General features: G+C 48.5%; 1 protein-coding gene across 6 annotated transcripts in view; it reads left to right on the top strand.

Annotated features, from left to right (window-relative positions):
* The window catches only part of SSH1 (slingshot protein phosphatase 1), a 53,928-nt gene that overhangs the window by 25,775 nt on the left and 14,734 nt on the right, over positions 1-13,419 (top strand). For 5 of the 6 annotated variants that reach the window (XR_005057558.2, XM_073223688.1, XM_073223685.1 and 2 more), the window contains 7 exons: positions 1,447-1,511; positions 1,955-2,076; positions 6,358-6,426; positions 7,481-7,546; positions 10,135-10,329; positions 11,543-11,636; positions 12,678-12,806. Coding sequence is in view for 5 of the 6 variants with exons in the window: in XM_073223688.1 (XP_073079789.1) it covers positions 1,447-1,511; positions 1,955-2,076; positions 6,358-6,426; positions 7,481-7,546; positions 10,135-10,329; positions 11,543-11,636; positions 12,678-12,806 (740 nt within the window). In the remaining variant the exon portion in view is untranslated. Of the gene's footprint in view, positions 1-1,446; positions 1,512-1,954; positions 2,077-2,557; positions 2,615-6,357; positions 6,427-7,480; positions 7,547-10,134; positions 10,330-11,542; positions 11,637-12,677; positions 12,807-13,419 lie in introns of those variants that run through there. The other variant, XM_073223687.1, reaches the window with a different exon arrangement.

Here is a 13,419-nt window from a genome sequence, read left to right as displayed (position 1 = left end):
ACTGTTTTGCAAGTGCTCAGTGAACACTTCGGCATGTCGAGGCAGTGGTGGCCCTCAGCAATCCCTCATTTCCACAAGCAGTTCCACTGAAAGGAGTATGCTAGGAAGATGTCCCTTTCACTTAGGCACTCATCAGACAGAGGGGCTGGATTCTGCTTCCATCTGTGTGCTTCTGTGACTCGGAACGAACAATGCTGGGGCCCTGGCAAGCCAGGAGCCAGCTGTGGTGGTTGTGGCCATTGCGGTGTTGGTGACAGTGAAGGTGAGGGTGTTGTCAGGTAGAGGAAGGGGAATGGGAGCTCTGTGCCCTTTAATGGGAACCATTCCCTCTGGAAAGTGGCACCAGGGTAGTGTTTTACTCTGAGGAATCCTATCACGGAGAGAACAGACTGGAGGCGCAAACTCCTTGCGACCTGATTCCTCCTGGAGGCAGGAGTTCCAGTTTGGACATCCTGTCAACCTGCCTCAAAATGTAAAAAATGCTTTTGCAAAAGGAACAAATCCAATGTCTTGATTCCTCTGAGGTTCTAATTGTGATCTACAAAGTAATTTTTTTAAGGTAATTTCTATTTCTTTTTGATTAATCAAAGTTAATATATATTTTCTGAGTTACTCACACTGTTCTTCTAGATCAGCATTTTTACAGATGAATCTTTTCTTCTGAAAGAAACCCATGAAGACATTTTTTTTTATAATGTATAAGCTAGGAGAAAAGTGCCATCAGAGTCACCCTTGCTACTTGCCCAGTATGAGCCTCCATGAGGGGCCCCTGCGCCTTGGGGCTGATGGCCCTGTGTGGCCAGGGAGACTCCATCCCAGAGGCACATTCTGGACCCTGGGGCTGCTAAGAAAAGTTTGAAATCTGTCATTGCCTCTCTTAAATAACTAACGCATAAAAATGAGTACATAATTTTTAAAAAAGAAAATGACAGATTCCTGTTGACTCAAATTACTTCTCTGGGCATCTAACACATATCTGCTCTCTGTAAAGTCACTTAAACATTTCCCCTTCTGCTTATAGAAGTAATAGCTCCATTACAAAAAAATGTAGAAGAGCTTAAAGATCTTTTTCTTTCAGACCAACTCTTAGCACATCCCCTACTCTAGCCTTTTCTGTAGTTTCTGCTTCCCCACCCTGCAAAGTAATGTTTGCTTGAATTTAGCAATTTCTCCTCAAGGCTCTGTCTGTAGTTTCCATATTTTGCATTAAAGAAAACCTGTATTTTGAGTATTTCAGAAAATAAAGCAACCTTTAAAAACATGGCAGTTAGCTCTATCTTACCCATTCTCATCCTGCAACGTTCAGGAGTGGGGTGAGAGAAATTGAGACTTGGAGGTTTTGTGGTATAGACAGAGGAATCTTAACTTCTGTGTCTTCCTCCAGACCCTTAAAATGAGCTTCTCCTAGGCTTCTGCCTTTTCAAACTTTCTTCGTTGGGCCAACAGGTGACTTGCCCCAACATCTTCAAGTAATGATCAACCTTCTGCGGTGTGAAGACAGAATCAAGCTGGTAAGAAGAGACGATAGTGGCAAGTGTGTAATTTTTAATTGTGAAATTTGATAGGGTGCGGTGTGGGAGGAGCTTTTGTATTACCACAAGTTCTCCCAAATTGTTCACCAAAGCTGAAGCCAGATTTGCCCCTCAGTACACAGAAGGTCCAAAAAAGGGATATGTTAGGTTTCTATGTTGGTCTGTGCAAAGTTGGTATCTTCTTTCTCTGGATTTTATTTGTTCACTTATTTAACAAACTTTGGAGGTCTCTGAGTCAGGCACTACCTATCCCTTGTGCTGGAGGTGTAAACAAAATGTGGCTCCTGTCCATAAGAATCTCATCTTCATTCCTAAACCCACAGGGGAAAGGGGAGAAAACAAAAGTCCTTAACCTTGATTTGGCGAAGGTAGGGGCCACCACCTGGAAAGGCAGGCCAGTGAAAGCATCTTCGCCTGTCTAGGCTGTGCGCTTGGAGAGTGCCTGGGCGGAGCGGGTCCGGTACATGGTGGTGGTGGACAGCAGCGGGCGCCAGGACACTGAGGAGAGCATCTTGCTGGGAGTCGACTTTTCCAGTAAGGAAAGGTGAGTCTAATGGGCTGGTGGTTCCCTTCTACAATGGGGACAAGAGTTGCTGCTGGATAAAGGTTTCTCTTTATCCAAAGAGATGATGGTGGGAAGCATAATGGCAGGTGGCACACAGGTGATCAGGCCCTGGGAATAGTAAAACACACCGTTTCAGCTCTCACATGCCAGGCACAGTGCTAGATACAGTCTCTGCTCTCAGCCAAAGGTCTACCAAGAAGAGAGAAAAATTACACTGTGGTTAGGGGCTTAACAGCAGGTGCTGTTAGTATGCTATATAAGAAGGCATCTTAGCCTGGAAGGCTTCCTGAAGGAGGTGACGGCTGTGGTGAGCACCCAAGGACCAGCAGGAGCCAGTGAGGGGAAGCATTGAAGGCACACTCCAGGCAGACAGGCCCTTGTGGAAGTGTGTAATTGATAGGCGTCCTATCGAGCACCTTACCCAGTATTGCCATCTCATGGACTCCAGGTCCTTGTTGACCGCTCCTTGGTCAGAGGCTTGAAGCACGGTTTGGAATTTCCCAATCACTGGAGGAAGGTTAGTTATATCATAGCCCCTGTTATGTGTGTGAAATGTGGGTGGATAGCTCTTTTTACATCTAGATGTTCTTGTGTGTGAGATCATTGCAGAACTTAGATTTGTTAAAACTGGATTAAAGTAGACTCCCTTTATTCATGTTCATTAATCTACTCATTCATTAAGCAGATGCCCTATGTGTGTTTTCCTGTGTGTGAGGCAGTGGGCTGGGCCCAGGTCCTCAGAGACAGCAGTACCGAGCTCTCACCTGCAGGGTGCCTATCAGCTCAGCAGGAAGAGAACCAGACCCAGGGGGCTGGTGGACAGGTGCATGGGGAGAGTGCAGGTGCAGACAGGGCACGCCAAAGCCGCATGGGCTGGCAGTGGCTAAGCTGAGACTTAAAGACAAGTGGACAGTTGGGCAAGTTCAGGGGTAGGGGCAGAGCAGGGGGTTGCACCCAAAGAGCATTTCAGACAAAATTGGAGGGAAAAAACAGCGGTGGTGATGAATGGCATGGCAACCAGGCAGTTTTGTTCCCGTGAGGCGGCGGCTGTTAGTCACATGCTGGGACCAAGACTTTGTTGCTTTTTACAAGTAGGTGCACTGAGGGAGATGTGTGTGAGCTGGCCCTGCAGCCTCAGGCTTGGTGGGACATCTGGGTCTGGAAGAATCTGTAGCATGACTTGTCTTAGGAGCTGAGCTCTGTAGAGCCCCATTGGAGACCAGAGGGCTCAGTACTTGATGTCAGGATACCACCACCAAGCAGGTGTTCTCAGCCATGAGCAGAGAACACTCTTATCTTTTTTGGCCACTGTGTTATGGTTGTGAGGCAGAGAGGTGTTTAGTATTTGACCGAGTTGCTGTTGTATCTGTTTGAGTGATTAGCCAGGCTTTCTGAATCCTTCAGGGGCAAGGATTCCCCTTACCAAGTGTGGTCTAATCCAGCAACAGTTTCTGGCCCTGTGCTGAAGCCTCCCTGTAGAACATGCCCGTTGTCTCATCCCGAACTGCTGGAGGTCTGCCCTCCTCCCTGTCACCTCTGTTCCTCTAGTTGGAGAGTACAGCGCAGTTGATAAAATGCTTCACCAGCGTCTCACTTAACCCTCAAATCACCCTGTATGGTGGACAGCCCTAAGTCACATCTCAAGAGGTTGGGGTGGTTACACCAAGGCCATCCTCGTACAGAGCTAGGACTCAGAATCAGGGCTTTTAGTATAGACCTGCGGTGTAGACCCCTTTCCTTGAAATGTTGCTGCTGTCTCGTCTACATGTCCCTATTCATTCATTTATTCATAAACATGCTGTATACATACTTTTTGGCACTTTGGGCATGCCCGCCACCCTGCCAGGTGCCGGGGCCACATCAGTGAGAGACAGTCTCTGCTGTTTCCGAGCTCATGGCCTGGAGGGCATGGCCATGGCCCCAGATATTTCCATCTGTGTTCTTCACCAGCTGGAGTAGACAGGCCTGTGTGTGTGCTCATTCTCATCCACACATTGAGGTGCCCTTTCCTACCTTTGCCGGCTCTTGGCATCTCCCTTCTGTTCTCGTGGGGTCCCCTCTCCCTGGGACCTCTGGTCTCTGTTGTGGGCTGTGCTCTCAGGCCAGGGTTCCCTCCACTGTCTGATTCTGAGCCACAGCCTGAGGGCAGTGCTGCCCAGCGCGATACCTTATAGCTGGGGAGGTAGGTTGAGGGGCTACAGAGAGCGTGCGGGGGTTTGGGAGCTAAGTGGTCCTCCCTGTGGGTCCTGTGCAGCCGTCTTCCACGCCCAGGCCTGTGGGGGCCGGGAACCAGGCGTTCTCCTGCAGCTCCTGCACTCCCAGGCGCCAGGCACTTTATACATCGCTGGCTTGGAAACAAAGGCCTGGTCCTTACAGAAGCCTTTGGCCTGTTGAGACCTTGACATGCTTACTTTTCTAAACTCCTACTATGAGATTTTGTTACCTTAGTCCAAAAAAATAAAAAAAGAGATGAGCATTGTCCCCAAAGGATGACGTCAGTGGGTTCCCAGGGAGAGGCAAGAGAGAACGCACACCCTGAGTTCTCTCTGAGTCTCCTTTCTCACATGCTTCCTGGGAGACCAGAGCAGCCACCCCACAGGTCCCATCTTGGATTACTTTTCTTTCCGATTTGGGTACACCTTGAACACCAAGAGCACGTACAGTGGCCCCCACTTGGTGTTCTGCAGACTGTAAAGGGCCTCCACAGTGCAGCTTGGGACAAGCCTGTCTCCTGCCAGGACCTCCAGTCCTCACCTAAGCCCAGCTGGCTTCTCTGTCCTGTGTGCAGACGAAACTGCTCTCTTCTACCACAGTTGTCTCCCCCAACTCCGCCACTTTTTCTTTTAAGACCATTCTTCCTCTAAAGACCCAGTATCCCTGACTACATATCCTTTCCCTGGTTCTCAGATAGGTAAACCCACAGGAATTGTTGAATTGTTGTGATGCAAACATGTTAGTGTTGACCACTACAAGACTACTGGAAACTCACAAGAATAACAGAAAAGGAAATGTTAGGAAACTTGTAGAGTTGTTACGATCGTGTCATGGGCCCTGCTCTGTGCTCTTGACTTGACTCCAGCTTGAGGCCCTGAAGGAAGTTCCTTGGGGACTTGTGCCCTCTGAGTATAACTCATCTTTGGGCCTGAGGGCCCCCTCCATGCCCCCCAAGCACTGATATGACCAAGTAACCTGGAGCTCTGTGCGTCTCCATAAATTTTATTTTGAAACTCTACAAAGGACCTAGAATTAGCCCATCAAGAATGGGTAGGAATGCAGGTGGGGGACCTGAGAATTTGCCTTATGTAAAAGGCTCAGTCTAATCTGACCCAAAGGCTGGAAACCACCTTCCCCACAGATCAGAAGCAGAGGGTGGGAAAGAGTTCCACGGGGTCGCAGATGCGGGGGGGGGGGGTCACATGCTGGGAGCCCCACCCCATGGCTGCACAGTTGTAGGTCCTGTTCCCCCCCCGGGGGGCTGTAAAGTGCTGGCAGGCATGTACGTGCAGGCTCCCTGGAGGTTGTCAGAGATGGTCTTGACAGTTACAGCAGTTTTTTCCAAGCACTCTTTTTGAAGTGCCTGAAGAATTTTCATTATAATCTGAGGAGACCCTCCAATAAAGCCCCTTTTTCCCCGTGTTTCCCGCTGCACCAGTCTCTAAATTCATTAAGCATCATTTCACCATGGAGATGGGCCACACAAAACAAAGCTGGTTTTTTAAAAGGCAGTGGTACAAAGGTACAGAAGCAGAGGTCCGGAAATGAACTCGAGCGGTGGTTGGCACTCTCTCTGCCCCGTCGCCCTGGGACAGGAGGCTGCAGTTCGTTGGCTGCCACTGCTCCCCTGTGTACCCCGGAGTGCATGTGGCCTGGTGCCCGGCGTGCGCCAGCCATCAGTGGCCTGTCCCCCGCTGCAATGCAGACGTGTGGTCCGCTGGCTGGTCCTTGTGCCCTGAGAGCCACAGTTGAGACCTGGCATTTATGGAGCTACATCCACACAAAAGGGTGGGGCCACAGTATCCTGTGATTCTCCCCAAGGGGGTCACTGGCGACTGCCTGTTGCAGGGCCATCCCAGACTTGAGTCTTCTAGAGTCCAGCAGTGAGTGGTCCCTCCCAGATGGCCCGAGAGCTCCTCCTTATACGCACCCAGCAGCTGGACTCAGGTCTCTGTGAGCTGGGCAGGCTGGGCGGAGACACAAGGAGGGAGGACCGTATGAGTGGGTGACCCTAACCGTAGACGTTTTCTCTTTCCTCCCGAGTAGTAAAAGCTGCACCATTGGCATGGTCCTCCGACTGTGGAGCGACACAAAAATCCACCTTGACGGAGATGGGTAAGGAGATCTCTTTAAAAGACTCTTTCACTGTAGACTTTGAAACATACTTGGTTTGGGCACTGTTGGTTAATCATTAGCAACAGAATCACATGTGTGATGTATGTATTACACCAGGAGATGAAACATGCCCTCCAGGGAGTCCCACAAGCGAGGGGACATTTCGGGCATTACGTGAGGGAGTTTGGGTCATGAAGTATCGACCCAAGAATATTATAGGAGAGCCACTGCTGTATGAAAGTTGAGAACAGTAGGAACTGGCATTCTTTTACCTGGATTTGTTAATGTTCACTCTGAGCGCTCCGTGTGGTTCACAGAGGAGCATGCCAGCAGGAGCTCACGGCCTGCGGGGCTGAAGGGAGGGACGTACGCCGACAGACAGAGCAGCGTGTCAGGTGCCTCTGGTGGCTGCAGAGGGGGAGCCATTCAGCTCGGCCTGGGCAGGTAGACGGGAAAAAAGGGCCCATCTGGGTTCCACAAACATTTGTTCTTGGGAAAGATACACGGTCGACAGCGAGTGGAAAGAAGCTGAACAGACGTTGTCCCTACACAGAGATTCCACAGTGACAGTTAGGTCGCCTCATAAAACTGAGAGAGAAAAGTAAGAAGTGATTTTTTTCTAAAGAGGCAGAATTATGGTTAATATTTTTCCTTTTTAGAATTTTGTCTTCCATTAATAAATTTTCCATGCAATTACAAAAAGAAAATAGGTGAGGTTTGCGGGGCAGAAAGTAGCTGGAGGTGGGACCGTTGCAGGAATGGGATGGCGTCGAACGCTGTTGCTGCCTTGTGCCCTTTTCCGGAGTTCCCATTTTTGGTAGACGTCGCATTGCTGGGTTACAAACACGTCTCCAGATTTGAGAACATATCCCTTTTTCTTTTTCTCATTTTTTTGCTTTTGCCCTTGTCTGACGCAGCAGACCTGTAGGCCCTTGTCAGACAGCCTGAGCCACGCCTGTCCTCAGGTGCGTGGTGGGCCCGCCCCCATCGCCACAGGGGTGAGTTAGGGGGTCTGCTCTCTCACTGGGGTTCCCTTTCTGTTTCTCATTCTCAGCGGATTCAGTGTCAGCACAGCAGGAAGGATGCACGTCTTCAAGCCCGTATCCGTCCAGGCCATGTGGTGAGTGTGGTTTTGGGGACTATTGTCTCTTCAGAAATGTTTTCCTGGCTGACAGCATAAATAGAAAAACCCCTTCTATGTAAAAGTTCATATAGGCGCATTGATTTTGTGTGTGTAGCAAAATATACATAATGTAAAATTTACCATTTTTAAGTGTACAATTCAGTGGCATTAAGGACACGTAATGATGTTATGCAGCTGTCACCACCATTCATTCCCAGAAGTTTTTCATCATCCCAAATAGAAATTCTGTACCCATTCAACACTAGCTCCTCTGTCCCCAGCCCCTGGCAACCTCTGTTCTGCTTTATGTCTCTGTGAATTTGCCTCTTCTAGGGACCTCATATAAATGGAATCATATAATAATGGTCTTTTTGTGTCTAGCTTATTTCACTTAACTGCAATGTTTTCAAGGTTAGTTCATGCTGTAACATGTGTCAGAATTTCAGTCCTTTTTAGGGCTGAGTAATATTCCATTGTATAGATAGATCACAGTTTTGTTTATCCATTCATCTGTTGATGGACACTTGGTTATTTATACCCTTATTTAGGCTATTGTGAGTTAATGTTTCTATGGGTGAACAAAGTATCTATTTGAGTCCCTGCTTTCAATTCTTTTGAGTATATACCTAGAAGGGGAATTGCTCGAGCATCTAGTGATTCTGTTTCACTTTTTGAGGGACCACCACACTGTTATTCAGAGTGGCTGCATCATTTGACATTCCCACCAGCAGTACACAATTTCAGTCCACTTTCTCCACATCTTCTCCAACACTTGTTGTTTTTTATTTTTTGTCATAATAGCCATCATAGTGGGTGCGAAGTGACCGCACTATGATTTTGTTTAAATTTCCCACATTAAGAATTGTCAAACATCTTTCCATGTGCCTACTGGCTGCTTGTATATCTTCTTTGGAGAAATGTCTATTCAGGTCCTTCAGCCAGTTTTTCATTGGGTGGTTTTGTAGTTGAAGGTATACTGTTTTTACATATCTACAGTTTCTGCTGACAAAATGTCGTTCCAGCACATTCGCCTACTCACTGCACCTGGCACACAGTAGGCACTCAGTTTGCTCCATGAAGGAAATCTCTGCTAGGCTCTGGGCACCTGGGAGCATTCCTGTCTTTGTGGGGTTTCCAGTCTGATGAGGGAGGTGGCCATAAATACAGGAGCAAGTCCTGTTATAGCAACGAGGGCTGGGAAGGCATTTTCCCAGGGTGCTGGGCTACAGGATACTTCCTTCAGGGCCTGGGCAGGGGTAGAGCCTCCATGGACACTCTGTTTTGGGGACGAGGTAGCGGTGGGTAAAGGCTGCACACAGCCAGAGCTTCCCTGAACCAGGCACACACCATAGAGCCTTTCTTGTCCTCAGGGGGGTTTCACACACCACTTATGCAGCAAAATCAAAATTACGGTCTCTCAAATAATCTGGAAAATACTCAGGAGAAAGCTGGTGGCATCTGCTGAGAAGAGTTCTGTCCAGTGTTTCAGAATAAGTACTCTAGTCTGGGACCGTGAGAGTTAATACAGTTTCCCCCTGGACTGTAAGTTAATATTGTGCCTCATTTTCACCTCTGTTATTCCACACCGCAGTCAATTCGGGATCACTTACGGGAAAAATCGTGAAATCATAATCCTCTAGGTGTGCCAGTTGTTCCTTTGTATCCTGGGATAATTTGTTATCTCTTTCTCTACAGGCCAGTAAAAGTTGGCCCATGTGTTTTTCCAAAACTTCAGAACCAAAACTAAATTTAGTAAATATTCAGCTCAAGTTTGTTCCCTCAGCCAGCCCTGAGATAGGACAAATATGTGTGACTGGGCAGTGACATGGATGGCAGCGGTTTTTACAGCAGTGTTGAGCCAGTCTCTGATGACCCTCTCTTCGTCCAAGGCTTCGGTCTTCCATGCTTCATTGATGCCTAGTTCACTCCATTCACTGAGAAATTTTCAGCCTATATTTTTGTAAAAAAGTAAAAATAGATGATCAAATTGACTATTACAGGTGTTTCAGTATTGTTTCTCCTGCCCCGCTCTGCCTTCCTGAACCTCTTCTTCATTGAGTTCCTGTATTAAAATGAGTTGCTAGAACTCATTTCCTTGCAAAACCCAAGCGTCTAAGCTATTATAACATTGATGGCAGGGGGTTAAAAATTAAGTTATTTAGAATGCAGTAAAATATCTTTGCTGCCTATTAAAGACTCTTCCCCTCCAACTGCTTGGCTTAGTTGTGGTTCCTACGTTCAAGGTTAATCACAACCTCCGGAGTAAATCTTAATTCTTGGGAGTTGATCGATGGCATGCGAAATGGTGCATGAACCAGCCTGATTGGGAGAGTTAGGGAGGGTTTGTTACCTTGTTGGAAATGCTTTTGCATCTGGCTTCAGTGCCTATGTCACAGGGACTGGCTCTGTCACCTGGCAGGCTGTAAGTTTGGGGCTGCCTTGCATCCCCCACATGTGAGAATGACCCTGGAACTGAGTCCTTTTGGACTGCCCTTTCCCACCCCGTTGAAACCCTTATTGGAGGAGAAAACCCAGCACTCCTTGTGTGCCCCCCAGACCTGACGCTCCTCCCTTCCTCACCCCAGGTCTGCCCTGCAGGTCCTTCACAAGGCCTGTGAAGTGGCACGACGGCACAACTACTTCCCCGGGGGTGTGGCCCTCATCTGGGCCACCTACTATGAGAGCTGCATCAGCTCTGATCAAAGCTGCATCAACGAGTGGAATGCCATGCAGGACCTGGAGTCCACGCGGCCCGACTCCCCAGCCCTATTCGTGGACAAGTAAGTGCGGCACCTCTGCAACCCCCATGCTCCCACCCCTGGGGACCTGAGTCTCCTCTCCAGTTATACCTCCCCTACAGTCCCTTGACGAGGGCCTGCTCCCCCAGAACCAGCACTGCAAGCAGTGGAGCCTCAGCTGTGGCCCATGGGCAGTCTTTAGCTGGGGGAGGGGTCTGTGGCCACCACCCACCTTTTAAAAGGATAGACACATTTGGATGTGCATGCATTTTTGGGGAACAGCTCCAACACTTCATCAGATCCCAAAAGGAAACATAGCCCACGTTATTACAGCTCTTGGGCAGTGCTCTGTGGTCTGGCCTTCCCTCCTCTGGTTGACAAGACTGAATGTCCATGGCCTCTTCCTCCACTCTGAGGAGTATTGTGAATGTGATATCTGGGCCCCAAACACACCTGCACCAACAGAGGCTGAGGGCACCCTGCCTTAGAGGAGCAGTGGTGAAGCAAGTGGCCTGTGTCACGTGGCCACCCGCAGAGCTCATGAGGCCTGAGACCACGCTAAATTAAAGTCCAGTTCCAGAGGAAGGAAGTGGCTTGGTTAGGACCCTACCCCCCCCAGAGCGTCACATTCCTCTGGGACACTTCATTTAAAAGGGCTGTGGATGGAGGGGAGAGACTTGAGTGAGGAGAGGACCGGAGCCACGTTATACGAGGCCTCAGAGAAATTCCAAGAGGGTTAGGGAGAAATGGTAGTCACCTTTGAATATATGAAGGATTATCCTGGTCCCTGTGGCCCCAAGAGTTAGAACCAGGACTGAAGGGCAGAAGTTAAGGGAAACACATGGGTTTTCCTTGTAAGAAAGATAATAGGAGCTGGACACAGTTGGGACCATGGGCTGACTCTGGACGCAGTGACATCCTTGCACCCGAAGTGGGGACGGAAAGGTTCAGTGGCGTGGGAGTGCTCCTGGGGCGGGTGCAGCATTCTGCCCCAGGAGTCTGACTCTCTGCAGGATCGGAATGAGGAGTGTGCGTCCCAGCCACTGCCCTCCACTGGGTGTTCACCTGTGGGAGTCCTAGACACCGAGCAGGACTTCTCTGACCCTTTCCCTTACCTGAGAGCGTGCACACCCAGAGGTTAGCTCTGTGAGTCCAAGCCACGCTCTGCTTAGCCCAGGAACACCTGGGGTTTCTGTAAATGCTGCCCTCAGGCTTCCTATAGTTGTGTACTTTCCTGAACGGCATTTCTTTCCAGGCCAACTGAAGGGGAAAGGACTGAGCGCCTCATCAAAGCCAAACTCCGGAGCATCATGATGAGCCAGGATCTAGAAAACGTGACCTCCAAAGAAGTAAGAGAGCTCTTCCCTTCTTCGCTGGGCAGAGTCACACCGTGTTTGTATGTCCTATTGCCCAAAGCTCAATGAAGGCAGGTCCTGCACCTGGCCTCTGTTCCCAAGGGGCTCACCAGCTCTCAGAGGCTTTTTCTTGAAGGGCTTAGCAGAAAGAGCACAGGCCTTAGAGTCAGACTCTAGTTTGAATCCAGCCTGTGGTGTACCAGCTTTGAGACCTTAAGCAAGTTGCCTGACCTCTCTAAACCTGTAAGACTTCGATGAGGATTTCCTGAGACCTCCCGTTTGCACCGGGAAGCACTTCCCTGTTAGCACCTACTCCTCTGCCCCGTGTCACCTTATGTTTTCCTTGAGCTCCAGCAAACTCTTATTTGTTCACAGGATTACAATGAAGCCACAAGTTGCCTTCCCGCTGCCTTTTCATGCTTTTCTAGCTCACTTTTTTTTTCCAGTTGTTTTTTGTTCAAGAAATGCAATGAATTATAACAACAGCTATAGGTTAGGTAGATGTAAGAGGTTGGAATGGCCATTTAAAAAGTCATATACATAATCTTTTTTTTATTAAAGTATCACTGACATACAATATTATGTTGGTTTCAAATATACAACAATGGTTCAAGTTACACATGTTGTATGTATTCTTTTTTTAAATTAATACACTTAAAAAATCATATTGTGATACTTTCCATAGCAAGGTGAAACTGATTTTACATTTTCACTGTGAAGTATCTGATATTTAAATTGTAAAATTATAAGTGCCATAAACCTAATAGAAAAGACCCCACGGGAGTCAGATTCCTTATTTGAAATAATAAACTTCCCCCAGCCAAAATTTACTTTGAGGCTGAGTGTCCTGTGTTCCCATCAACCACGTGTTCACGGCATCTGACTAAATGCATATGTGCTGACTGAAAAACAGCACCTTTTTGAAAACAGGTGCAATTCATTGTGACTTTAGTTCCTTGGAGGTGGACAGCTGTCTTTGTTGTTGTTGTTTGTGTTTTTACAAAATCACTCTTCCTAATACTTTCTGCTCCACAGATCCGTAATGAGTTAGAGAAACAGATGAACTGTAACTTGAAAGAATTCAAAGAATTCATAGACAACGAGATGCTGCTTATCCTGGGACAGATGGACAAACCCTCCTTGATCTTCGATCATCTTTATCTCGTAAGAGGCACAGCACGTGGCAGGGTCTGGTTTGGGAACATCAATCAGACCTGGATTGTTTGGAGCTTGCAAGTGAGAGAGGGGGAGAGACTTGAGTTATGGGATCCTCGATCCTGACTGTCAGGGGAGCTCCCCCAGTTAACCCCGCCTCTGGCCTGCAGCCTAGTGGTTTGCTTTCAAGCCAGATGTTGGAGATGTGGCTCCTGGCTGAGCAGCGTGGAGTTGTTTGAAAGCTCTCTGGCACAGTCAACTGGTGCCTGCCTTCAGACCCTCTCCATCCTTTGTCTCCTCCAAAGAGTTTGCAGGCTGAAACCCCCAGCTACTAAAAGGCGCATGCTCGCCAAACCCCAGAATTATGCCTAGGTGTCCCAAGACATGAGAAACAGTAGGGAAGACAGACCAGACATCTGAAACGCAGCTTCCCCCTGGACAGCTCCTCTGTTTGCTGCTCCCGGAGCCCACAGGGTGTGGGCCTCACTCACCAGCTGGGGGGCAGGGGCAAGGGGGTGGCTGTGGGATTCTCTTCACCTCCATCCCTTGCTGACATTTTCTTAGTACTGTAAATCTCCATAGAAGGCAACTGGCAAGTTTCCCAAGTCAGAGAGACTATAGA

The sequence above is a fragment of the Manis javanica genome, chromosome 15, assembly GCF_040802235.1.
Source record: "Manis javanica isolate MJ-LG chromosome 15, MJ_LKY, whole genome shotgun sequence".
Lineage (NCBI taxonomy): Eukaryota > Metazoa > Chordata > Mammalia > Pholidota > Manidae > Manis > Manis javanica.
This window is presented reverse-complemented; position numbering and strand designations above follow the sequence as displayed.